Source organism: Alternaria dauci, chromosome 7 (genome assembly GCF_042100115.1).
Source record: "Alternaria dauci strain A2016 chromosome 7, whole genome shotgun sequence".
In the NCBI taxonomy this organism is placed as follows: domain Eukaryota; kingdom Fungi; phylum Ascomycota; class Dothideomycetes; order Pleosporales; family Pleosporaceae; genus Alternaria; species Alternaria dauci.
Window position 1 is genome coordinate 384,002 of NC_091278.1, and position 23,673 is coordinate 407,674.

General features: G+C 53.7%; 8 protein-coding genes across 8 annotated transcripts; 5 read left to right on the forward strand and 3 right to left on the reverse strand.

Moving 5' to 3' along the window:
- Positions 1-165: 165 nt before the first annotated feature.
- Positions 166-8,430, forward strand: ACET3X_007301 (uncharacterized protein; the record flags this gene model as incomplete). Its single annotated transcript, XM_069454185.1, has 6 exons — positions 166-298; positions 360-2,449; positions 2,503-3,181; positions 3,234-3,403; positions 3,467-7,601; positions 7,652-8,430. The coding sequence occupies 6 exons, from the start codon at positions 166-168 to the stop codon at positions 8,428-8,430; spliced, it is 7,986 nt and encodes a 2,661-aa protein (XP_069304464.1).
- Positions 8,431-8,679: 249 nt separating this feature from the next.
- On the forward strand, positions 8,680-10,578 carry ACET3X_007302 (uncharacterized protein). Its single transcript, XM_069454186.1, has 2 exons — positions 8,680-9,564; positions 9,637-10,578. Exons 1-2 carry the CDS (start codon positions 8,925-8,927, stop codon positions 10,380-10,382), a joined length of 1,386 nt encoding a protein of 461 aa, XP_069304465.1. The 5' UTR covers positions 8,680-8,924; the 3' UTR covers positions 10,383-10,578.
- A 143-nt stretch (positions 10,579-10,721) lies between these two features.
- ACET3X_007303 (uncharacterized protein) lies at positions 10,722-11,856 on the reverse strand (the record flags this gene model as incomplete). The annotated part of the gene is made up of 2 exons (XM_069454187.1): positions 10,722-11,622; positions 11,693-11,856. The coding sequence occupies 2 exons, from the start codon at positions 11,854-11,856 to the stop codon at positions 10,722-10,724; spliced, it is 1,065 nt and encodes a 354-aa protein (XP_069304466.1).
- A 272-nt stretch (positions 11,857-12,128) lies between these two features.
- Positions 12,129-13,542, forward strand: ACET3X_007304 (uncharacterized protein; the record flags this gene model as incomplete). The annotated part of the gene is made up of 2 exons (XM_069454188.1): positions 12,129-12,734; positions 12,781-13,542. The coding sequence occupies exons 1-2, from the start codon at positions 12,156-12,158 to the stop codon at positions 13,540-13,542; spliced, it is 1,341 nt and encodes a 446-aa protein (XP_069304467.1). The 5' UTR covers positions 12,129-12,155.
- Positions 13,543-14,139: 597 nt separating this feature from the next.
- Positions 14,140-15,489, reverse strand: ACET3X_007305 (uncharacterized protein). Its single transcript, XM_069454189.1, has 2 exons — positions 14,717-15,489; positions 14,140-14,636 (listed from the first exon to the last, which is right to left on the reverse strand). Exons 1-2 carry the CDS (start codon positions 15,249-15,251, stop codon positions 14,404-14,406), a joined length of 768 nt encoding a protein of 255 aa, XP_069304468.1. The 5' UTR covers positions 15,252-15,489; the 3' UTR covers positions 14,140-14,403.
- Positions 15,490-16,401: 912 nt separating this feature from the next.
- On the forward strand, positions 16,402-17,180 carry ACET3X_007306 (uncharacterized protein; the record flags this gene model as incomplete). The annotated part of the gene is made up of 3 exons (XM_069454190.1): positions 16,402-16,462; positions 16,512-17,021; positions 17,086-17,180. The coding sequence occupies 3 exons, from the start codon at positions 16,402-16,404 to the stop codon at positions 17,178-17,180; spliced, it is 666 nt and encodes a 221-aa protein (XP_069304469.1).
- An 801-nt stretch (positions 17,181-17,981) lies between these two features.
- On the forward strand, positions 17,982-19,019 carry ACET3X_007307 (uncharacterized protein; the record flags this gene model as incomplete). Its single annotated transcript, XM_069454191.1, has 1 exon — positions 17,982-19,019. One exon carries the CDS (start codon positions 17,982-17,984, stop codon positions 19,017-19,019), a length of 1,038 nt encoding a protein of 345 aa, XP_069304470.1.
- Positions 19,020-19,290: 271 nt separating this feature from the next.
- Positions 19,291-23,409, reverse strand: ACET3X_007308 (uncharacterized protein; the record flags this gene model as incomplete). Its single annotated transcript, XM_069454192.1, has 4 exons — positions 19,291-19,982; positions 20,032-22,065; positions 22,124-22,661; positions 22,708-23,409. 4 exons carry the CDS (start codon positions 23,407-23,409, stop codon positions 19,291-19,293), a joined length of 3,966 nt encoding a protein of 1,321 aa, XP_069304471.1.
- Between the last annotated feature and the right edge of the window lie 264 nt (positions 23,410-23,673).

Here is a 23,673-nt window from a genome sequence, read left to right on the forward strand (position 1 = left end):
GGCCGAGGTGGCAGTGGGGTTGGGTTGGGTGATGAATGCAGCTCCACTCTCCGATGTCATCGCCCTAGCAAATAAACGAGAACTCTTGGCACCTCGCGATACTTTCGCCGACGAGCACCCCGCCAGACCACCCCGCAATTCGCTTTCACATGTGGACTGGACGACATGGCTGCTGTGAACGGGGACGCTGAGTCGCGGGCCATACGCCGCGACGAGCTGCGGCCGAAGCTCATCACAAGCTCCACCAAGCGCCGAGTCCACGAGCTCTCGGGACTGCAACACCAGGTGGCCGACGACTGTGAGTGCCTGTGGGGATTGGGTAGAGGGCGACATCAGCTGACCAGACATGCTTCACACAGCGCTCGTCACGGCGGACCTCCAGGCGCTCCTCGAACTGCTCTTCGAAACATATCCACTGTACGACGACCGCGAATCACGACGGGCTGTCGAAGGCGTCCTCAAGTCGCTGGTCAACGGACCGCATGGCGACAAAGTGCTGCCCCCGATTGTCAAGTTCCTGACCAACGAATGCTCGAAAAAGGCAATCGCACACGCCAACGCGTTTGTGCTCAACGACTGGTGCTCGGTGCTGCTGCTGCAATTCGCAAAATCGGCTGAGCGGTGGGCCAAGCATGGACTCGATGTGGCGCTGGCAAATGCGCGCGTGCTGGAGACGTGTGTGGGTGCTGGCGGCGACCGGCGAGCTGGCCGCATCTCCATAGCGGCCCTCGTTTCGACGCGCCGGGCCCTGCGCGCCATCTTCCGCTCTGAGGCCATTGGCAAGGAAGCCCATTCCAACCTCATCACGACCCTCACCGCAAAGGGCAGCGCGCCCACGGCTGGAAATGCCATCTTCCTCGGCGTCATTGCAGGTGTCTCGTCGCGTCTCGAGACTGTCAAGCCGCTCCTCGAAGCCCACAAACAAGACTACTACACATATTACACACGCGAGATTGTCGGATCAAGGAGCCAGCTGCCAGACCACATCTCCAATGCCCTGCACGACTTCTTCGACAGCTTCCCTACGCTGGAAGAGCTGCGCAAGGATGTCATACCGCCCATCGAAAAGGCCCTGCTGAGAGCGCCCGAAGTAGTATTGAACGATGTCGTCTCACCCATGTTCCTCGCCCTTCCCGAGACCATGGACCTCTCTGACATTCTGCTGGGAAACATGCTGAAGCCGCTGCTCTCCAATGTCAAATCGAGCAATGCCGCAATCCGCGCAGGCGCCCTACGGACCTTCAAGGCCCTGGCTTCACGGTCAAAAGATGATGCCAAGATTGACAAGGTGGCAGATGAAGTGCTTACCCCACTCAAGCAAGGCAAAGTATCCGGTGTTGACCAGAAAGTTCTGCATGCTCAGATGCTCTCAGCACTACCCGAGTCGATATCCTTGTCAAAGAAAATACCAGCAGGTATCGCTCCCGTGGCTCTGAAAGAGCCGAGCGAGCCAGCAGTCGTAGCCGAGGTGTCCGCAATGACAACCCACTTGAACTTTGGTTTGGCGAACGGAGTATCTCTCGATAAAACTGTCTCGGATGCATTCATCAAGGGCATGGGTGATAAGCGTGTGCCTGTCAAGCGCCTCTGGGCCACGCGCGCTGCGGATATCTGGTGGGGTCTCTCCGACGAGCAACAAGCCCAGCCAGACGTACTTGCATTCTGTCAAACTACTCTCCCAAAGCTCATTGAGATCTGGCAGGAAGTCAATGCGAACCCCCTGCCTGCAACACAAAGTGGATTGGTCACGGCGGGACACTATGCGACTGCGCTTCTCATCGATAGGGTACAGAACATGAAGGACGAGAAGCTTGGATCCATCTATAAGAAATCCGATGTCATCTCACAATCGCTCGCCACGCAGCCAAAGCCTTCCATTCATCTCAACCCCAAAGTGTATTCGAAGCTGTCTTCCGAAGAGGACGTCTCAATCGCACTTCGCGCCCTCAAAGCACTTGCGCCCGAGGTCATTCAAGCCTCGAAAGAAGTCGCGGATGCATGGGCACAGGCATTCATCTTTCTGATCGTTGCTCCCAGCGTCTCTGCCAAAGCCAAGTCCGCTGCTAAACAAGCCCTAACGCAATCATACCTCCAGACCTCCCCGGACAAAATCAGCGACATCATTATAGAAGGGTTGTGGTCATGGTACAGGTCAAGTGAGCAAGAAGACAAGGACAGTGCGGCGTTCGTCTCCAAGGCAAGCTCAGCTGAACTTGGGGCTGTGTTGGGCTGCATATGCCTTTCGCCAGAGACGGTAAAGAATCACAACGCAAGCGTGGATAATGCCAGCGTGCAAAAGCAAGCCATGAACCTCGTTGTACTAGCAAGGAAAGAAATCATCCCGAAAGTTTCTTGGATCGATCTGTGCCTGCGCATGGGTGTCGATCCTGGTCAGCTCGTGCGGGATAACCTGCAAGAGTTTGTGAATACGATCAACGAAGCAACCGAGGTACTAACTTCTTCCTGATCTTCTGAACAACCTGTTGCTAACACACAATATAGAACAAGGACAATGAGTCGTTGCCCGCTACCAACGCAGCGGCCTACAGTGCCTATACCGACATGGCTTTCGTGGCTCCAGAGGCTGCCTTGCCGGCTGTGGTCAAGCAGTTCAGTCAAGATCTTGACCCGAAGCAGATGGAATCTGTAGGACCAACCGAAGCGGCCATCTTCCGTACACCAGAGGGAACGCCATACATTGACGTTTTGTCGAAAAAGGCTCCTGTAGTCATTGACAAGAATACGAAAGACTACGATACGCTCAAGTGGGAGGAGGAACTACGAGCCCAGCTTGCACAAAAGAAAGGCCAAGCCAAGAAGCTCAGTGCGGATGATCAGGCCAAGGTCAACGCTCAGCTGGCGAAGGAGTCTGCCATCAGGAAAGAGGTGGCGGCCACAGAGCACAGGATGAGGCGAGGTGTGGGTATCATTCGCAGTCTTGCTACTGGACCTCCTACCGAGGCGGAGCAATGGATGGGACCGGCGGTCGATCTCTTGATCCAAGCCATTCGTGCTGGCGCTGGTCTTTTGTTGGGCGACATTCCCGCAACTGCTTTGATATCCTGTTCCGAGCGGATATCCAGCCGTCTGGGCATGATGCGACCATTTATCGGTGTAGCAGTACTACGAACAATCGGCTCTATACAGCTTGCTGGCGAGTACGAAGACGAAGACCTGGGTGGTGAGTCAATATCGATTATAGACGTAGAGTCAGACCATACTAACCATGCTAGATCTGGTAACGCGTGTGTTATACCGTCTTCGCTTCTTGAGCGAACAAAGGCCGCTTGACGCAGTGTCTTTGGCGTATTGCTTCCCTCTGCTATTCCTTGTACTAGAAAAAGGTGGCATAGGCAAGTCTGCGGCTGAAGAAGCTGACGAGCAACTCATCCTAGCCATCGAAGTGTTGACGTTCCACACTAACTCCTGCACTGACCCTCGTCTGCCGCGAAAAGCCTTGTTGGAGATCCTGGCATGGTCCTTGCAAAAGTACCAACAGCATTACAAGATTATCAAGGACTGCATTACCAACCTTGCTAGCGGTCTCGCTCCCAACATCAACAACGATGAGCTTGGCGCCCTACTGCGTGGCACTATCGCACCCGAGACTGGTGTCCGAACTGCGATCCTGCAAGCCATTGACGCTGAACTGGACATGAACGATTTGACGTTCAGTGAGGAGATTTTCATCGCATGCCACGACGACGAACCTGAGAATGCTGAGCTTGCCCGAACAATCTGGGAAGAGAACGACCTGGAGCTCAAAGCAGATGCCGGTGTGCAAATGTTGCCCTATCTGGACTCTCTCGACAAACCACTCAGGAGGGCGACTGCACGAGCCATTGGCGAAATCATCACCAAGTTCCCTGACACATTTGACGACATTCTACGGAGACTTCGGGAGACATACACAGAAAAGGCAAAGCCACGCGTTCCTGAGCGCGACGAGTATGGCATGCCACGAAAGGTCGATCTGCGCGACCCTTGGGAGAGCAGAGACGGTATCGCGCTTACCTTCAAGGAAATGACACCAGGCTTCAAGCCCGACGATCTTGTAGATTTCTTGAACTTTTTGATCTACGAGGGCCCCTTGGGAGACCGAAGTCCAGCGGTGAGAGAAGAGTTGATCGAAGCCGCAACCTCAGTCATCACCGCCAAAGCCCAGACCAAGGTCGAACCTCTTATGGAGCTGTTCGAAAACGCTCTCGAAGCTCCTGATCGCAAGTCGGAGATGTACGATCAAGTCAACGAAGCAGTCATCATCCTCTACGGTGCATTGGGTCGTCACTTGGCTGCCGGTGACGAGCGAGTCCCAAAGGTTGTGCAGAGACTGCTGGCGACTCTCAGCACGCCCTCCGAGACCGTGCAATACGCCGTTGCTCAATGTCTGCCACCTCTGGTACGAACCTCAGAACAAGAGGTTTCAAACTATATCAACCAGATGATGGACCAACTTCTCACATCGAAGAAGTATGCCTCGCGTCGCGGTGCTGCATATGGTCTTGCAGGTATCGTACGCGGCAAGGGTCTGGGTCTGCTCAAAGAACATCGCATCATGTCTACGCTGAAAGGAGCTAGCGAGAACAAGAAAGACCCCAACCAGAGGCAGGGCGTGTATCTGGCGTACGAGCTTTTCTCCCTGATCCTCGGTCGCCTGTTCGAGCCCTATGTCATTCAATTGGTACCCCAGCTGCTCGTGGGATTTGGCGATACCAGTACAGACGTTCGAGAGGCCTGCTTGGATGCCGCCAAGACCTGTTTCTCCACGCTTAGTTCCTATGGTGTCAGACAGGTTCTGCCAATCCTCTTGGAAGGTCTCGACGAGGACCAGTGGCGTAGTAAGAAGGGTGCTTGCGACTCCCTGGGAGCCATGGCCTACCTAGATCCTAATCAGCTAGCCCTGAGCTTGCCAGACATCATTCCACCTCTTACTGTCGTACTGACAGACAGTCACAAAGAAGTGCGAGCTTCAGCTAACCGAAGCTTGCAGCGCTTTGGCGAAGTCATCAGCAACCCCGAGATCAAGAGTGTGGTCAACATTATCCTCAAGGCTCTCAGCGATCCGACAAAATACACGGACGATGCCCTCGATGCCCTGATCAAGATTCAATTCGCACATTTCCTCGACGCGCCTTCTCTTGCTCTCGTGGTCCGTATTCTGGAACGAGGCCTGGGTGACCGATCTGGAACCAAGCGCAAGTCTTCACAAATCATTGGCAGTTTGGCATACCTCTCGGAAAGGAAGGACCTCACATCTCATCTGCCCATCTTGGTCGCTGGACTAAGGGTCGCGATCGTGGACCCTGTACCGGCTACGCGTGCTACTGCTTCAAAAGCGCTCGGATCTCTGGTGGAGAAGCTTGGAGAGGATGCTCTACCAGACCTCATTCCAAGTCTCATGTCCACGCTCAAGTCCGACACCGGTGCTGGAGACCGACTTGGTTCTGCCCAAGCTCTCTCAGAGGTCCTCGCCGGTCTCGGAACTGGACGCCTGGAGGAGACACTCCCCAGTATTCTGCAGAACGTGGCCAGCAACAGGGCTTCTGTCCGCGAGGGCTTCATGTCCTTGTTCATTTTCTTGCCAGTCTGCTTCGGAAACAGTTTCGCCAACTACCTCAGCAAGATCATTCCTCCTATTCTTGGCGGTCTTGCAGACGATGTGGAGTCGATTCGAGAGACTGCCCTGCGCGCTGGTCGTCTCTTGGTCAAGAACTTTGCCACCAAGGCCATCGACTTGCTACTACCCGAGCTGGAGAGGGGTCTCGCAGACGACAGCTACAGGATTCGTCTCAGCTCCGTCGAGCTTGTGGGAGATCTACTGTTCAACCTCACCGGTATCAGCGGCAAGGTGGAAGAGGAAGAAGTCGAAGAGGGCGCCAAGGAGGCCGGGCAATCCTTGCTCGAAGTCCTCGGAGAAGAGAAGCGCAACAAGGTCTTGTCTGCGCTGTACATTTGCAGGTGCGACACATCTGGTCTTGTGCGGACAGCATCTATCAACGTATGGAAGGCATTGGTGGCCAGCCCACGTACTCTACGCGAGCTTGTCCCTACACTTACCCAACTTCTCATCCGTCGCTTGGCAAGCTCAAACATGGAGCAAAAGGTCATTGCCGGAAACGCGCTCGGAGAACTTATTCGAAAGGCTGGAGATGGTGTGCTCGCCACGCTACTACCTACCCTCGAAGAAGGTCTGCACACTACCGACACAGATGCCAAGCAGGGTATCTGTATCGCCCTTCGCGAGCTCATCGCAGCTGCCTCGCCAGAGCAGCTGGAGGACTACGAGAAGACTCTTATCCAGGTTGTACGAACTGCTCTGGTGGACCCCAACGCGGACGTGCGGGAGGCAGCTGCCGAAGCCTTCGACGCCCTGCAACAGATCTTTGGCAAGCGGGCTGTCGATCAGGTTCTGCCTTACCTACTCAACCTCCTGCGTTCGGAAGACGATGCACAGAACGCACTCTCGGCGCTCCTCACTCTCCTCACAGATCAAGCGCGATCCAACATCATCTTGCCAAACCTTCTGCCTACGTTGCTTACTTCGCCCATGTCTGCCTTCAATGCCCGCGCTATTGCGTCGTTGGCTGAGGTTGCAAGCTCTGCCATGACCCGAAGATTGCCCAACATCCTCAACACTATCATGGATAACGTCATCACATCCAAGGACGAGGAACTCAGGTCAGAGCTGGAGGCAGCTTTCGACAAGGTACTGCTGTCCGTGGATGAGTTCGATGGTCTTAACACTGCCATGAGCGTCATGTTGGCTTTGTCGAAACACGATGATGAGCGGAGACGTGCGCGTGCCGACATGCATCTGGCCAAGTTCTTCGCAGAGGCCGATGTCGACTTTTCAAGATACTACCCCGACCTCATCCGCGCGCTCCTCATCTCCTTTGGCGACAGCGACCCCGAGGTTGTCAAGGCTGCATGGATTGCGCTCAGCACTCTTACGAGCAAGCGTCTGCGGAAGGAAGAGATGGAGTCGCTCGTTATATCGACTCGCCAGACACTCAACCAGGTTGGTGTTGCTGGTGCAGATCTCCCTGGATTCTCGCTTCCTAAGGGTATCAACGCCATCCTGCCCATCTTCCTGCAGGGTCTCATGAACGGTTCAGTAGACCAGCGAGTCCAGGGTGCTCTGGCCATTTCCGACATCATCGACCGCACCAGCGCAAAGTCACTGCAGCCATTCGTCACCCAGATTACCGGACCCCTCATTCGTGTGGTTACCGAGCGCTCTGTCGAAGTCAAGGCAGCTATTCTGCTGACACTCAACAATCTGCTTGAGAAAATCCCTACCTTCCTCAAACCTTTCTTGCCCCAACTCCAACGCACGTTTGCCAAGTCACTTGCGGATACATCTTCGGACATTTTGCGAGCGCGTGCAGCCAAGGCTCTTGGTACTTTGATCAAGCTTACACCGAGGGTCGATCCGCTCATCGCTGAGCTGGTGACTGGGTCCAAGACAGCCGACGAAAATGTCAGGACGGCCATGTTGAAGGCGTTGTTTGAGGTGGTGAGCAAGGCCGGCAAGAACATGAGCGAAGCAAGCAGGAATGCCATCCTAGGTCTCATCGACAACGAGAGCGATGACTCCAATGGTAAGTTTGGTAGAAACTCGATCCTGTCTACAGTTACTAACGCAGTGTAGATGCAATGGCAATCACAAACGCTCGACTTCTGGGCGCTCTTATCAGCTGTCTCCCCGAGGAGATTGCGTCCAGCCTGCTCAAGGCTAGAGTGCTTACCACTCACTACAACAAGGCTTCTGTCCTGGCACTCAACGCCATCCTGCTGGACGCACCCGAAGCCTTGACAGAATCGTTTGCAGACGAGACCGTGACCGTCATCTGCCAAGGAATCAGCCATGCACAGCCGTTCATCTCGGACAACTCTATCCTCGCTGCTGGCAAATACCTACTCTCGGAAAAGAGCAACAAGAGCTTCGACCACACCAAGCCCATTTTCGAGGCTCTGGCGCCGGTGGTTGAGCCTGGACACCCGGTGGACACAAGGCGACTGGCACTCGTGGTGCTGCGCACCGTTGCGCGCGAACACAACGACCTCGTGCGTCCGCATATCCCCTTGGTCATCCCCGTGGTGTTTGCATCAGTCCGCGACCCTGTTATCCCAGTCAAGCTCGCGGCAGAAGCAGCGTTCCTCGCCATCTTCTCGGTTGTGGATGAGGAAGCGGCGGTGTTTGACAAGTACATGGCTGGGCCTGGGAAGACGCTGTCGGCGGGCCAGCAACGCAGCATGGGAGACTACTTCAAGAGGGTGGCTTTGAGGCTGGCTGGACAGGCTAGGGAGAGGAAAGAGGCAGAGGGTGGAGCTGGGGGCTTGGGCTTGTCGAGTGACGAGATGGAGGATGAGAGGGAGATTTGGAGCGTGGGGAAGGTGGAGCTGGGGGATGTGTTTGGTGAAAACTAGGGATGCGGTATGGTGAACCGGACGGTGTACATGGCACAAAAGCGACTGTACTTGCATTTGGGCGGTGGTGTGTGAGGGTTTTCGAGTTCCTAGCAATTACATGCAGAGTTGATCACTTCGACTGCTTCCTAGATGTGAGGTGTGATGGGTGTGAAGGCTCGAGGTTTCATGGGGCTTGTTAGTCTGCCCCCAGCAACAACTCCGCAAGACCCCCGAGCTCTGGCCTCACGCTCTCCACGCCTGTATGCCAGTCCATCAGCCCAGGCCCCGCACAACGCCTGCTGCATCTACCCGCCATTGGGGGACATTTGCAAATACTCGCGCGACTCTGCTGACGTCTTGACCGAGTCGTCGACCCCCCCACCGTCGCTCTCCCGCAGCTTCAGGCCCTCTCCGCAGTCCGCACGCGCACCCGTCGAGCTTGCGCGACCCTCTCGCAACGCGCAAACATCCCCACGCATTGAGCGCCACGACGGCGCGCATCCCCAGCCATCATGGCAGGCACCATCCGGCCCAACGACATGAACGTCACCACGACGCCGACGCTCTCCTCGGGCGCCCTGCCCAGCCTCACTTCGCTCAATACCGACCTGACCAAGAAGCCTCACGCGCCACGCGCCCCGCGCATAGATGTCGAGCCGCTGTACGCGGCCGTCAAGAGCTCCATCAGCGACGCCGACTGGACCGTCTACAAAAAGACGCTGTCCTTCTTCCTCCTCGGCAACCTCAACCAGGAAGAGCTGTCCCACACGCTCTCCAAGATCCTCACCACGCCCGCCCTCGAACACGCACACAACGCTCTTTTCACCGCCATCTACGCAAACATATGGCGCGATCCGCCCGACGCCGGCATCGCGAGCTGGGTCTCGAGCAGCGATAAGCCGACGAGCGGGACGGTCAAGGGCACGGGCGATGAGAGCGAGAAGAGGCTTAAGCATGAGGTTATGCAGTTGAGTAGGCGGGAGAGGAAGAGACTAAAGGGGATTCCGGCGGGTGAGAGCCCGTTGAGTACGGGCCTCGAGGGCGCGGGTGGTGGTGCGAATGGGCCGGCGCAGGAGTATGTTGATGCGAGACGGGCGAAGCAGTTGGATGTTGGGCCGAGCAGTAACCAGGGGGGTGGGTTTGGCAAGACGAGTACGTATATCCTCACTTTTTGTGCTCTTATTCTACAGTAAGAGTGAGGCAGACTAACATTTGCAAACTTAGACTGGGAACTCGAAATCCGCAAACGCTACACTTCGGCCCTCTCTGTCGAGACACACGAGTTCCCGACTGCAACAACTATATCGTACAGGCTCTTGCCTATATGCTACGAGTTTGGTCTGCCGCAGGGCCATACGTCGGATTGCCCTGATTACCTGAATATAGCAACGGAAACCTACATCAAAGAGGCTCTTGCAAACCTGCTCGGAAAGGTCGCTAATAACGGCCCCGGGTATGTCCGCACCGGCGAATTCAAAAAGAAGCTCGCGCGAGAAGAACGCCTCGTCGAACGGGGCGAGCTAGCACGGGGCACAGCCGGCGAGCTCCCTGTCGAAGCTGAGGAGCGTCGAAAGAGAAAGTTGTTATGCATGGAGGACTTGCGTCTTGCGCTTGCGTTGGGAGACTCGTATCTAGGCCAGACGCCGATTATTGCGGGCCAGATTATGAATTCGCGCTTCCTCGATACAGAAGGTATCGAGGATATTTACGATGCGCCGCGGAAACCGGTGCTCGTGAATGGCGTGGGTATTATCAACGGGACCGGTACGGGCACCAGCACCGCGAATGGCATCAACGGGATCGGTAACGCGGGGAAACTGGATCTTAATGGGGAGACGTGGACGGTTGACTTTGGAGACCCGATGCAGATTGATGATGAAGTGGGGATGCATTGGCAGGGCGGGAGTGTGCAAGATATGGCCGAGATGGACGATGCGCTCGATGATGTTTTGAACCTGGGAGATCTTTAGGAGGATGGGAAAAGAACAAGATGGTCAAGGACGAGGTATTTGTGGAAGAGTGTGGGTGGTGCATCGAGGCGTTACTGGGCTTCTTGAGCAGGAGAGGGTGCTTACACCGCACGAGCATATGTGGGCGTTTCGAGCTTGTTTGGGGCGATTTTCTGCATGGCAATGGTGTTGAGGGGTTGGCAAGGCGCGATCATGGGACGATACCCTATTTATTTTGTTTCTTGTTGGGATCATTTTTATCGGTAGCATGGCTCGCGGTGTGCATCGCCGAGTATTGTTGTATTCGAATCTGTAGCTGAATGAAGAACAGTTTCCATCACACCAAATGACATGTTCATCTCATTGCATAATCGCCCTCGCGTCCCACACCAAAACCCTCTCATCCCACCCCGTACTCGCACACCACCCCTCCGCCCCAAACAAACACCAATCCACACCCGTCACAAACTCGGTATGCCTCCCCATCCTCCCCATCTCCTTCCCCCCGCCATAAAACATTGGATCCTCGAGCATATTCTCCTGCTTCACGGACCCCACGCCCATGGCACTGCCATCCGTCCACACCCGACACGTCATATCGTAGCTCGCAGAGAGCAAAATATCAGACAAATGCGGACTCCAGCTCAGCTTCCTAACCGCATACTCGTGTCCCGGCAGCACAGCAACGGGACCCGCCTGCGGCATTCTAATATCAAAAGTACGTATCACGCGGTCCACGCCCGCTGTTGCAACAATCGTGTCCCGGTACTTGTTCCAGTCATGTGTCAAGGCTTCTGCGGGCGCGATGCCAATGCTAGCTGCGTGGCCCATGCGTGCCTTGGGCGGCTGGTGGATCGGGATGTTCATGGTGAGGTGGTTGGATGCACTTGCTGGTGTGCGCAGATCGAAGACGCGGAGATGGCTGTCTGACGATACGCTGCTCAGCACACTGGCGTTGTGAGGACTGAAAGACGCAGAGTAGGTGCAGGAATGTGTTGGTAAGGTAGTTATGCTCGCGTCGGAATTTGGGTTCCAGATCTTGATGCAGCCGTCCCAGGACGAGGAGAGGAAAGTGTCTTTGGCCACGAGGTTCCAGTGCACGGCGAAGACTTCGCGGGCGTGCTCTTGCCAGGAGGCGATGGGGTAGGTGGGCACATTGATGTCGAAGAGCTTGATGGAGCCGTCGCCGCAGGCGGTTAGGAGCTGATTCTCGTGCGCTTCGGACCAGGTGCTGTCGAAGAGGGAGTCTTGGGTGTCGAACCTGGGGTTGGGAGTATTAGCATGTGAAAGACGTGGTAGGGTAGTAGCCAGATGATAAGAGCCGTACGCACCACTTCTCAGCTACTATGCCGTTCGCAGTAAGACCTAGAATATACAGTCGCCCATTGCCGACGAGCCCAAAGTTGGCAGAGGTTGCGACTGCGATGCGGGAATCAAAGAACGGGCTGTATTTGACCGAGTAGCCATTAAAGCCCTGTGTTCGAAACTCGAGCATGACGGAGAACCCCACGAGGGTGATGGTAGCAGACTATGGCGCGTGGATGGTGTGTCGGGGCCGGCGCGTCATGTCGCGCTGGGATGGGATGCTGGTGTTGTGCGGCGGCTGCATGGTTGCAGATGACGAAGTCGACGAGACCGAGGCCTGGCGCTTTGGATATGGCGGGGCTGCATCGGGTCTCGGGCTGTCCCGTGACAACGCGTCTGGCTGGAACCGTCGCCACCACCAGCAAGCTGTAAATGTGTTAGAGCGTTACCACGGCACTATGAGCGCCATTGTCATCAACTACAACCGACATGGACGCGTTCGTGTCGCGAAAGAGGAAGCGGGCTGAACAACCACCCAAGGCGGTCGAGAACACGGGCGTGCAGCAAGAGGACGACTCGACTGACTTCAAGCTGGCCCTGTTGGCATCTCTACATCCGAAACTCGATGAAGGCACCCTGCTTGAAGCATTGCTCGCTGCTGACGGACATGTCGAGCAAGCCTCAGAGTGCCTATCGCAGCCGAGAAAGCGGCCCGCGTCATCTACAGTTGGCTATCAATCGTCGTTGACATCGTATCGCATTGGCCCAGCCGACGGCACGTCAACCAAAAGGCCACTGGTCAAGAAAGGGAAGACGCTGTTCTTGTACAGCCCACAGGACGTTGAGGCACACACGCCCTGCTCCATCATCCACAACTTCCTCCCAGCAAAGCAGGCCGAAGCACTGCTGTCTCAACTGCTGGCAGAAGCGTCCTCGTATGATAGATATGAGTTCAAGCTGTTCGATAGAGTTGTGTTGAGCCCACACACGTATGCTTTCTATGTCAACAGCCTCGAAGAGGCAGAACGACAGAAGACGGAGTACATTTACAACGGTGGCGAGCTCGAGGTGAGCAAGCCAGAAGAGTCAGCGCCATAATACTAACACTGCCCAGGATGTCCGGCAAAGCACATCAGAAATGCTAAACGCATGTCCCCAGGTTGAGGAAGCCGTCAACCGCGAAATCCAACGCAGAATCCGCGACTTCTACCCCTCTGGCAAGAAACTCAAATACCAATCTCCTCACGCATGGAAAGCAAACACAGCCTTTGTGAACTGCTACGACGGACCACAAGAAAGCGTCGGTTACCACGCAGACCAACTGACCTATCTCGGCCCACGCGCCATCATCGGTAGCCTAAGCCTAGGAGTAGCGCACGAGTTCCGTGTCCGCAAGATCCTCGCTGAAGATGACTCTGTGCACCGCAAGCAAGACGGCTCGCTTGCCGATGCCCAGGGCCAGATTAGCATTCATCTGCCGCACAACTCGCTCCTGGTCATGCACGCCGAGATGCAGGAGGAATGGAAACACTCGATTGCCCCAGCCCAAGCCATCGATCCTCATCCGCTTGCGAAGAATAAGCGGTTGAATATTACGTATAGGTTCTACAAGGAGAGTCTGCATCCGAGGTATACGCCGAAATGCAAGTGTGATGTTCCGACTGTGTTGAGGTGCGCGACGAGGAAGAAGGAGAGCAGGGGCAGGTACATGTGGATGTGTCATGCGGGGTATGTGCCGGGGAGGGAGAGCTGTGGGTTCTTTCAGTGGGCGGAGTTTGATGAGGATGGGGAGCCGCCGTGGGCTGGGAAGATGAAGGAGGAGCGAGGGAGTGGAGAAGAAGGAAGAGCTGGTGACGAACATGGCGAGAAAGAGTGATGAGCCTACACATCTCGCTTGAGCAGAAACAACATTGGACAGGAGTGGCGCCTTCTCGGTGATCGTTGGACGCAACTCCCATCGACTCAAACGCAGATGTAATCCGCGAATCATCCCATGATTCTCTCGCAACGTTTGCACACTCCAACGACGGTGGTGCATCGACTATTTTTGAGCACGAGTATCAATACCGCCGGTACAATATCTTCGACAACCGATCGAAACTCCACTCGGACCTATTCTACCGCCACACCAACCAACCATGGCGCCTCTCTTCCCCTACCAAGCCATCATGCCCCAACCACAAACTTATCGAACCGGAGACCCTGTGCCGCTATCGACGTCTCCCCCAGCCAACGAGATACTAGATTGTCTCCTCACAGGCTATCTCTGGGGCTGTCTCCTTGTAACCTTGTTCCTCGTCGTATACTTTGCCATCAGCTTCTGCGTCTGGGCAATTGGGGCGGCGCTGACTACGATTGATACGGTGATTGACTGCCTACGACCATGTGGGAATTATCCGGGCGTTCATATGGACACCAGGATAAGGGCGTCCTCATCGCTGGAAACGTATAAAGCTGTATGCCTGGAGCATATCTTCCCATCGAGGAGAAACGATGTGCTGACGTGGTCTTGCAGCAAGGCTGAGAAGGACCTACGGAATGCAAAATCGCACACAACGAGAGACAAGATACTAGAAGGAAAGGGGACAAGGAGCTCTGGGCATGGTCGCGTGGGCGGTGAAATCGTCGACCATCGGATTCATCACGCACCTTCCGACGATACGATATTGGTGGCAACTGCTTCTGATGCCGCCAAGGCCTTGAATGGTCTCAATCACCTCGTTGGTACTATACACCTCTAGCTCATCGCTTCCACCCCCGGCTCCTTCTTCACGTACTCGCCCAACCAGTACACCGCCTGCAGAAACGCCTGTTCTTTTGCGAATCTCGCCTTGCCATGCGACATATCCCCCTTTGTCGCAAAACCGTGCTCAACGTCCGAGTAAAGAAATAGCTGGTATGGGACTGTGTGCTGTTTGAGAATGTCTTCTGTCTCGTGGCGTTTGGAAGCGGGGAAGATGTCATCGGTTTCTGGACCCAATGTTAGCACGTCGTTGTTCTTCTTCTTTTTAGCAACGACGAGATTTGTTTTGAGAGAGGAAGAATCGTACCTGCTGCAGCGATGCTTAGTGGTCCTTTGATGTTGCGGATCTCGTCTGCAGTGACGAAACTCGGGTGCGCTATGAAACCTGCGTCTAAGCCTCCTTCTTTTAACCACCTACACACGTACTTTGCACCGAAACAGTATCCTACGCCTCCTAACCTCTTGATTCCTAACTCGTCCCTCAGATAACCAATCACGCGCTCATAGATAGGATCAACAGTCTCCGGCTTTGGCATAGTAGTATCAACATACTCTTGCAAGTCAAACGACGGGGCGACTGGAAAGGATACTTCGCGGCCGTTGAATACATCGGGGATGAGTGTCAGATAGCCGTTTTGCGCGAATTGGTCGGCGATGAGTTGGGTGTTGAGGAAGTCTATGCCGAAGACGTCGGTCATGAGGATGATGGCATGTTCCGGGTTGTGATTCTCTGGATAGGCGAAGTAGGTGCGGACGGTGTCGATTTGCTTGATGACTCCTTGGGGCGTTCCTGTGTGCTTTATGCCGACGATGCAGCATCGTTGCATGGGGTGCGATGTCATGGCGTTGGGGTTGGTATTGCAGATGCTGGGTGCTGAGGTAGTGCTCAGGTTTACGGAAATGGTACTGTTGAGGTCTTGAACCGATTGCAGAATGTAGGCCTTGTTTTATTTTGCAACAATCCAAGGTGATGTTGAAGTATGAGTCTGCACGGTACAGCCGGTGACTCAGACGAAGCAGACCCAGCCCAGCGAACTAAAACTAAAGCCATACAATCAACTGTTCCCTAAAGCTCAAAACTAATAATTATCGCGACACAGTAGGCCTCCTAGGAGCCTGAAAAAGCGACTTTACACTCTCGAGGTGATGCTGAAGTATGAGTCTGATGAGCGTCGCCCCACAAAGCGACAGGGACATGGCTAGGTCAAACGCATGACTCGACATGATACATTCCTTCGCACAAACACCAAATCTTCAGACGTCGACACAAGACTCACATTCCGCCGGAGTATTACCGTAGCACATGTGCGATCATGAGCCTGGTCAACAATCGAGGAACGGTGTTGTTTCCTTTTTGCCTCCCGCCGTTCCAGTCCCGCTCTAGCCCTGCCATGTTCATTTAACATATTGCCCCAGATATTAATCTATCGCAAGCGTCCAGTGTTGTACAGTTCCAGCAAGCGCGCCAATCTCCCCTCTCGACAGACCAAACCCACATGCATTTTCCCGTCCGCCTTTCCCAATTCGTCCGGTGTGCACCTTTCACGCAAGCATGGCCAATGATTGATAGTCCTGGATGGCAGGTACCATGCTCGCGATATTGCATGCCCAACCACCACTCGCTCGCCTCGTCGATACTTGTCACAAGGTCGGCTCCAGAGGCGGTTCTTGTTAACAACCACCGGCAGTGGGTATCCACACTCCATCTACAACCCGGTTTTTCTTGCTGCCTTGCAGTACCCCATAGTAACTATCCCGTGACACTTGTTCATTTCGAGTTCCATGCTTCATCCAATCACGGTTTCGTATTCACCCTCTTTGGTCATTTCCTGAGTGTTGCAATATGGATTTGGAAGCCATTCGAAGCGTCAGGTCATGAAAATTTGTATATAAAACCCAGCGGCCATCTTCTCGTATTCTCTACCAAGATCACTAGCACTTTCAGTTTTATCCGCTTCCAAGCACATCAGTCTCTCACTCATCACCTTGATCATGAAGTGCGTCGCGATTGCCACCGCCTTTGCGGCCTTTGCCAACGTTGCGCAAGCTCACTGTAGGTTTCATCGCCAGATCTGCATCAACAGTACACTTACACACACAAGACATCTTCCAAACTCTTACTGCAAATGGTGTCAAAGGGGCCCCATTCCAAAATGTTCGGAACGTACCTAACAACAGCCCTGTTACCGATCTCAGCTCAAGGGACCTCCGCTGTAATGTGAATGGCAACTCAGGCAGTGGCACTACAACTGTTTCTGTAGCTGCTGGCTCCACCGTCTCGTTCACCGCAGACCAGGCAGTCTACCACCAAGGTCCTGTCTCTTTCTACATGACAAAGGTCGACTCTGCGGCTGCCGCAGATGGATCTACCGACTGGTTCAAGATCAAGGAGATTGGCCCTACCTTCTCTGGTGGCCAGGCTAGTTGGGACATGAGTGCTACGTACTCTACGACTATCCCATCACAAATTCCTGCCGGAGAATATCTCCTCCGCATCGAGCAGCTCGGCATCCACAACCCTGGTAGCACGCCTCAGTTCTACATCGCGTGCGCTCAGTTGAAGGTCACTGGCGGCGGCTCTGGGAAGCCCTCTCCTACCACCAAGATCCCCGGTAAGAGATCCCACATAGGAACTGCTTGTGAGACATACTCTGACTTCGTACCTCGAATTTCTAGGCCACGTCAAGAGCACAGACTCTGGCTACACTGCGAACATTTACAACAACTTCAAATCCTACGTTGTTCCTGGACCCAAGGTTGCTACATACTAGGTACACTCTGGTGTAGACACGCGGCAGGTCGGGCGCTAGGATCGTCGACATTGTGTCGCACTCACTTTGATGTATATTTCTGCTTCATCTTATTTCTATGTATATACCTTTTGCATGAATAGTCCACAAACTTCTTCCATCCTCCAGCTTGCTTCTTTGTATCTTGGTTGCTTTCGTCATGTCACACTTCACCCAAAACAGTGCATTGTGACTGCAAGGTCAAACGCCTTATCAATCAATTCTCGACCTGGGCTGCCACCACATTATCATTTCCCTCATCACTGTCATTGCTTGCTCGTGAAATTGTGGCATTATTCAGCATCCAATGATGTTCTGCTAATATTCACAGCGATTCTCTTCTGTCACTAGTCCAGTCCTCAGAAACAGTGTATACGATACCTAGCTTTTCCAAGTACTGTTTGCGCAACATGACATACGCTGACTTTTGACGTGTTCGCCATTCAAACATAGCTTCATTCCCATCACACTGCTACTCTGTTAATAGAAACATTCAAATATTGCGATACTATGTGATCTCTTCGCTGTTCGTAGCATCCATCATCTCTATCTTCACGCATCGTCAGCTTCTTGAACGCATGCTCGGTATCGATGTGTACGTATAAATGGCTGACCTAAATTCCCAATATTTCTCTTCTTGTCCTCACCTTCATTGTTTCTCTGCCCTGGCATCTATCAGAATTCCAATATCAAGGTCACAGAATCTGCCAGCTTGGCCAGCTTGCTCTGACACCAACTACCCACCTTCGTTGCCACTCTAGAGGTTTCTTTCGCTCACTACATATGGCTGCTGGCCCTCCCCTCGGTCGACCCTGGCTTGCAAACGTTGGTAACAACCCCAACATCAACCGCGAACCTCCCCCTCCCCCTATCAACGCCGGCCCAGCACCTCAAGCACACCAGCCGGTCGCAGCTGCAGGAGGAGGAGCCCAAGTCGTCGTAGAACAACAACACGCCCCCATCTACGGCCCTCCCCTCCCCATCGGTATCGGCGCTCCAGCATTCGGCGGTGTCGGCATAGGTGCGTTTCCACCCGTTCTTCCACCTGTCGGCATCATGGATCCGTTTATGATGGGCGGCATGATGGGCGGTTACATGGGGCCGGGCGGCGGGCCACTCGCTCCTATCCGCACAGGCAACTTTCTTCCGGGTGCTCATCACGGTATAGGCTTTGGCATGAACGCCAACGGTGTTCCGTTCCCGCCACCGCCCCCTGGCGCCATCGCCGGAGTCATCCCTCCTTTTGCTCCTGTTGCACCGCTATGGGCGGGTGGAGGTCTCGCGTTTGGTAACGTACCTGCGATGGGAGGAGTTGGTGTCGCTGGAATGATGCCAGGTTTCATGGGCCCTGGTGTGGCAGGCTCACAACACTTTCGCCCAGCACCCATGTTCATTGATGGAAACCACGGCCACCCAGCTCAGCCTGAACAGCAAGACGTTAGTCAGATTGCTGGTGGTATCCCACCGGGTGTTATGCTGGTTGAGTCGGCGGAACACACTATTCTTTACCGCATCACAGGGAACATCTGCCCTTGGCTTTCTCCAGGTGCACAGCTTACTATGGAGCCGCTTGCTGCGGCTAGCACTACGGGTCTCAATCGTCTCATCCAGATCTGCAACGATGGCACACCAGCCGATGAATTGGAGAATTGCGCGGTTACTGAGTGTATCGAGTTGGCCAACGGGTTATGGGAGAAGGGTCAGACGTTCAAGTACAACGATGCTGTCTCTAGGGTGTTGACTTTGAAAGATGCTGGATGGGACAATACGAGGAACAGGGGGAACGGTAACTCTCTCCATCTTTGGGGTCACAGGATTTAAGCACCGAGTTGCGTATTGGATATTGAAGTTTTTCTTTTCTGTTCGGGGGCTTCCGGTTCGTACCTCGACGATGGACATTGGAGTTGGTGACGTGAGCTACGATTCGAGCTCTGGACTTTATCCAGAGCGATTTTGAAGCGGCTTACTTCCTTGTACTTGTTTTTGTTGAAGGACAAGGATGAACAGTGCGTTGGAGTCATTGCTAGATCCACACATACAAAGCCTCGAATATGCAAGTTATTTCTCGTGACGCGTGGGAATGTGTCAAGCACTATGATGCTTGAGGTGCCTCGGGTGCCTGTTTCTTCTTCCCACCACCCAGCTTCCGCCATAATCTCCCGATCCAGCGCTCCTTCACCACCTTGAGCACGACATACGCCAAGAATCGATACACGATAGCGCATATACCCAGAGCCATGAGGTTCATCTCTGGGTTCTTGTTCAGTTTGTACAAGTCAAGCACCTGTTCTCCAGTTTGAATAGGGCACTGTCCGTTGACCCGTTGCCAGTCTTCGCACGTGAATTTGAGTCCACGTAGCGTGTACGGCGCCATATTTCCGACCGCCCACTTCACAGGTGAAAGATGATTCCAAGCCTGCAGAAAATCCGGAACGTCGAGGGACAGTACACCACCCATGACCTGCGCAACACTGAGAAAGACCGACATGCAGTTCACCGAGAAGCCGGTATGTGTGAACAGCGTGTTGAAAGCTATACCTAAGCTCTCGCCACAACTGGTAATACAGAAGGCGTTGTAGGTTATGATGAAGTACGTTTGCGCGTTGCGTTCTAAGCCAACAGCGAAAACGGCAAGGACCGAGAAGACCAGGCAGCTTATAATCTCGAATGGAGTAGTGATGGAGATGTACGTGAGGAAGAAGGCCTCAACACCATAGATGCGATCGTCGTAGTCTCGGTAGAAGACGTCTCTTTCGATAGGATACACGGCGATGTTATTAAGCACTGCTTGAGATTAGTATAACAAGGAGAGATGACAGGAGGTTTTACATACTGCCGACAAAGTAGAGTGGTGCGATCTCTACAAGGAACCCGAGCCTATTCTGAACGGAGAAGTAATCGGTCTTAAGTGGCGCAAAGTAAAGCGCAAGCACGAGACCCAGTCCCACCACTTGCATGACGCGCGCAATGAGAATATCTGGCTGACGAAACATGTTCTTAGTCGCACGCCGAATGAGAATCGAGTATGCTGAAGCGAAGGATGATGGTTCTCGTGCCATACTTCCCAGCTCCGCTGGCGTCGTTATCGACCCAATCCGAGCAACAGGGTAGACACTAGCATTCCACGACTCGACCAACTTGCGTACTTTCTTCCGACTAGCCGCCTCGCGCCTCTCATGCTGAAGGTCGACGGTAATTAAATCGAGAGCAAAGTCAGCTGGGTTGACATGACGTGGGCATTCGTAGCCTAGGCCGGCGAAATGAGTCAACATGCTGTCAGCAGGGCCAGCATAAATGGGGTGTCCACCGCGAGCAAGAAGCAGAATGTTGCCGAAATGAGCAAAGAGATCGCTACGTGGCTGATGGATCGTGACAATCAGTGTGCGACCTTCTTGGGCTAGACCACGAAGTACATCCATGATGGACAGCGCCGTAAATGCATCTAAGCCTGACAGCGGTTCGTCAAGCAACAGAACACGCGGCTCTGTCAGAATTTGGACGGCAATCGAAACTCGGCGCTTTTCGCCACCGCTGATACCCTTGATGATGTCGTTACCAATGAGGTTGTCTGCACAGTCTTTGAGACCCATCTTCAGCAAGATTTCCTCAGCTTTCTGGGTTTTCTGTTCTCTCGACATCCATTTCGGTAGCCGTAGACCGGCTGCATAACGGAGAGTTTCCCGCACTGTCAGTGACGCCAGTAGTGCATCGTCGTCTTGCGTGACGAAGGAACAGATTGAGTGAACGACTTCTTGGGCTGGAATCAGGCCATTGTAGGTCATCGAGCCATATTGCTTGTAACGTGTCGATGTATCATCCTTGAGTCTCATTGCCATGCTGTTCAGCAGTGATGTTTTGCCAGAACCAGAAGGTCCCATGATGACATTCAAAGACCCAGGGAAGAAGTCGGCGGTAAGCGGCTTGAGGATAGTCTTCGTCCAGCGCTTTCGGAGTGAGCGTTTCTCAACATCCATACCATAACCCTCCAATCTAATGTCGATGGTTCTGACATTGTCCAGTATACGTTCGCTCATCTTTTCTTTACCAGCAGAAGCGTCCATATTGGACGGCCTAGCGCGAGCCATCACGATCTCGGCGTTCCAGAACTTGAGCAACACTCCTGCACCGGTATAGAAAGCAATGGCAAACCCAAGAAGGGCAAGGATGGGCCTCCAGACCCAGTCATCTGGAAAACCAAGGGAGTCCATGATGAAGTCGCCGTCGTATTCCTTGCAGGCTGGATTTGATCGCCCACCCTCCAACGGGCAGTCGTAAAACGAGCCTGTGAACTCATTGGCGCACAAGGCCCCAAAAGCGTAGAAGACGTATGCTATCCACTTCGTCCAGCGTACGTAGATGGGGATTGTGTTCGCCTGAATGAAGTAACCGCATGCCATCGATTGAAGGGTATATGCGAGATTAGCTACCAGACTCGCTCCAGCGAAGTGTCTTGAGCAAGCGACACAAGTCATAGCAAAGCACACCGCGATATACTGATGCAGTAGTATGATGCCGAAGAACGTGAGGAACTGGCCTCCATCTGCACGAAAGCCACAGAAGAAGTAATAGATCAGCGAGAAGATGAGAGGTACCGGTATGTCCTCAATCAAGATTCGGGCCAATCGTCTGGAGATGAGAAAAGCTGGTATACTAACTACACCTTGTCGCGCCTCTTCGTCGAATAGTTGGATATCAGTTGTAAGTCGGTATGTCTCGTAGAGTAAAATCAGGTACCCTTGAAGCGCGGCTGCATTGTACAGGGCTCCTTGCCGAGATCGTATGCCAGATAGTGAGCCATCGAGTTGCAAAAAGATCCATCCTGTGATGACCGCCATGCCGATGGCTTCAACAAGACTTCCGAACATACCTGAAAACGAAGGAATTAGCATATGTTCCGGTTACAGCTATCATGTGAAACATCTTACCCATAGGGTCACGAATCGTTGTAGTCCATGTTCGTGCGGTAAGTACACGGGTCTGCTGCATGAGTGATGTTTGGCTAGCACGTCGCTTCTGCTGCTCAGTGTTTGTCACCGGTGTGGCTGGAGTGGGTGATTCATGCTTTTCTTGGAGGTCATTGCTGCAATGCGATCGCCATGCCTCTATTACGCGGCTGACACGCTCCTGGGCTGCCTGCTCTGCTTCCACGCTCCGATTATCGACGCTGACAACGTCGATGAGATACTCGGCTGGATTGGTGAACGGAGGCATTTCGTGGCCGAGCTTTGCAAAATATGGAAGGCAATCTTTCGCGCTGCCAGCATACGCAGGACTGCCCCGAGACAGAAGGATGACATTGTCGAACAGATCCCAGATTTCGGAACGCGGCTGATGAATTGTAACGATGATAGTGCGTCCGTTCCGAGCGAGATTCTGTAGGGTCTTTATGACCTGGAAAGCACTTGTTGAGTCTAGTCCAGTGGTTGGCTCATCCAGCCATAAGAGAGAAGGGTTTGACAAAAGCTACAAGGTCAGTGTATATTTCACGTGCAGATGGTACACAGCTTACTTGGACACCGATGCTTGTCCTCCTCTTCTCACCACCACTGCAGCCCTTGTGCGCATGGTTTCCGATCCTCGTATCTGCAGCTTCTTTCAAGCTTAGCTCCAGAATGACTTCTTCAACAAGCTTCTTCTTCTCTTTCTCATCGACAGAAGAGGGCAATCGCAATTGCGCAGCATAAGTCAATGTTTCTCTAACGGTCAACGTGGGAAGGAGAATGTCCTGTTGGATGACGTATGCGCTTCTAACGCGCGATGCATCCTCGCTACCATTAAATCGCGTCCGGCCAGAGGTAGCAAGCCGCTTTCCTACTGCCAAGCGCCCGCTCATGGAATTGAGCAATGACGTCTTTCCGCTTCCACTTCCCCCTATAATGGCCGTGAGGCTGCCAGATGGCATATCCGCCGATATGTCGTCAAGTATAGTCTTGACATGGCTGCGATCTGGCGACGGTTTCTGCTTGGAGAAGGCGCGAGCGAAGCCACTTGGCGATTCATCGACTGAAACTGTAAGGTGTTCCAATCGCACAGATACAGGATCGACCTCGCGCAACGAGATACCGTGGTTGTCGTTGTGCGATGTGCTTGTGGAGTTCCCGCGGAGCGACGTGGCAAGCGTCGTGTCTTCTTCTTTGGGCTTAGGGGGAGGAGCAGCAGACTCGGATCTGCCCTGCATAGACCCCGACTCCGTCCTCTCTAGTGACTCCATGGTTACGGTTTCTGGTTAAATGTTCATGATCAGTCGTTGTTCGTAAGAAAGAAGCGCGCATGAAATCAATCCTTCGCTCACATGTCAACGCGCGGAGCTTCTTTCACGCGACACGACGATGTTCAAACACGCCGCCTCGCTTGCCAACCGAACTGCATGCAGGGGCTTGGCTGGACTCTGCAAGTCTCATATTGCTTTAAAGGGAAGGTTTGCAGTTGTGTCTTCTGGAACTTTTAAAAATCGATCGCGACGGGCTAGCAGGTT

Excerpts from the sequence above, each read along its gene's own strand:
- ACET3X_007305 (XM_069454189.1), bottom strand. The coding sequence starts at position 15,251 with ATGACATCGCACCCCATGCAACGATGCTGCATCGTCGGCATAAAGCAC. Across the intron at positions 14,637-14,716 it reads ACTAAGCATCGCTGCAGCAG|AAACCGATGACATCTTCCCC; the intron begins GTACGATTCTTC and ends CATTGGGTCCAG.
- ACET3X_007302 (XM_069454186.1), top strand. The coding sequence starts at position 8,925 with ATGGCAGGCACCATCCGGCCCAACGACATGAACGTCACCACGACGCCG. Across the intron at positions 9,565-9,636 it reads GGGTGGGTTTGGCAAGACGA|ACTGGGAACTCGAAATCCGC; the intron begins GTACGTATATCC and ends TTGCAAACTTAG.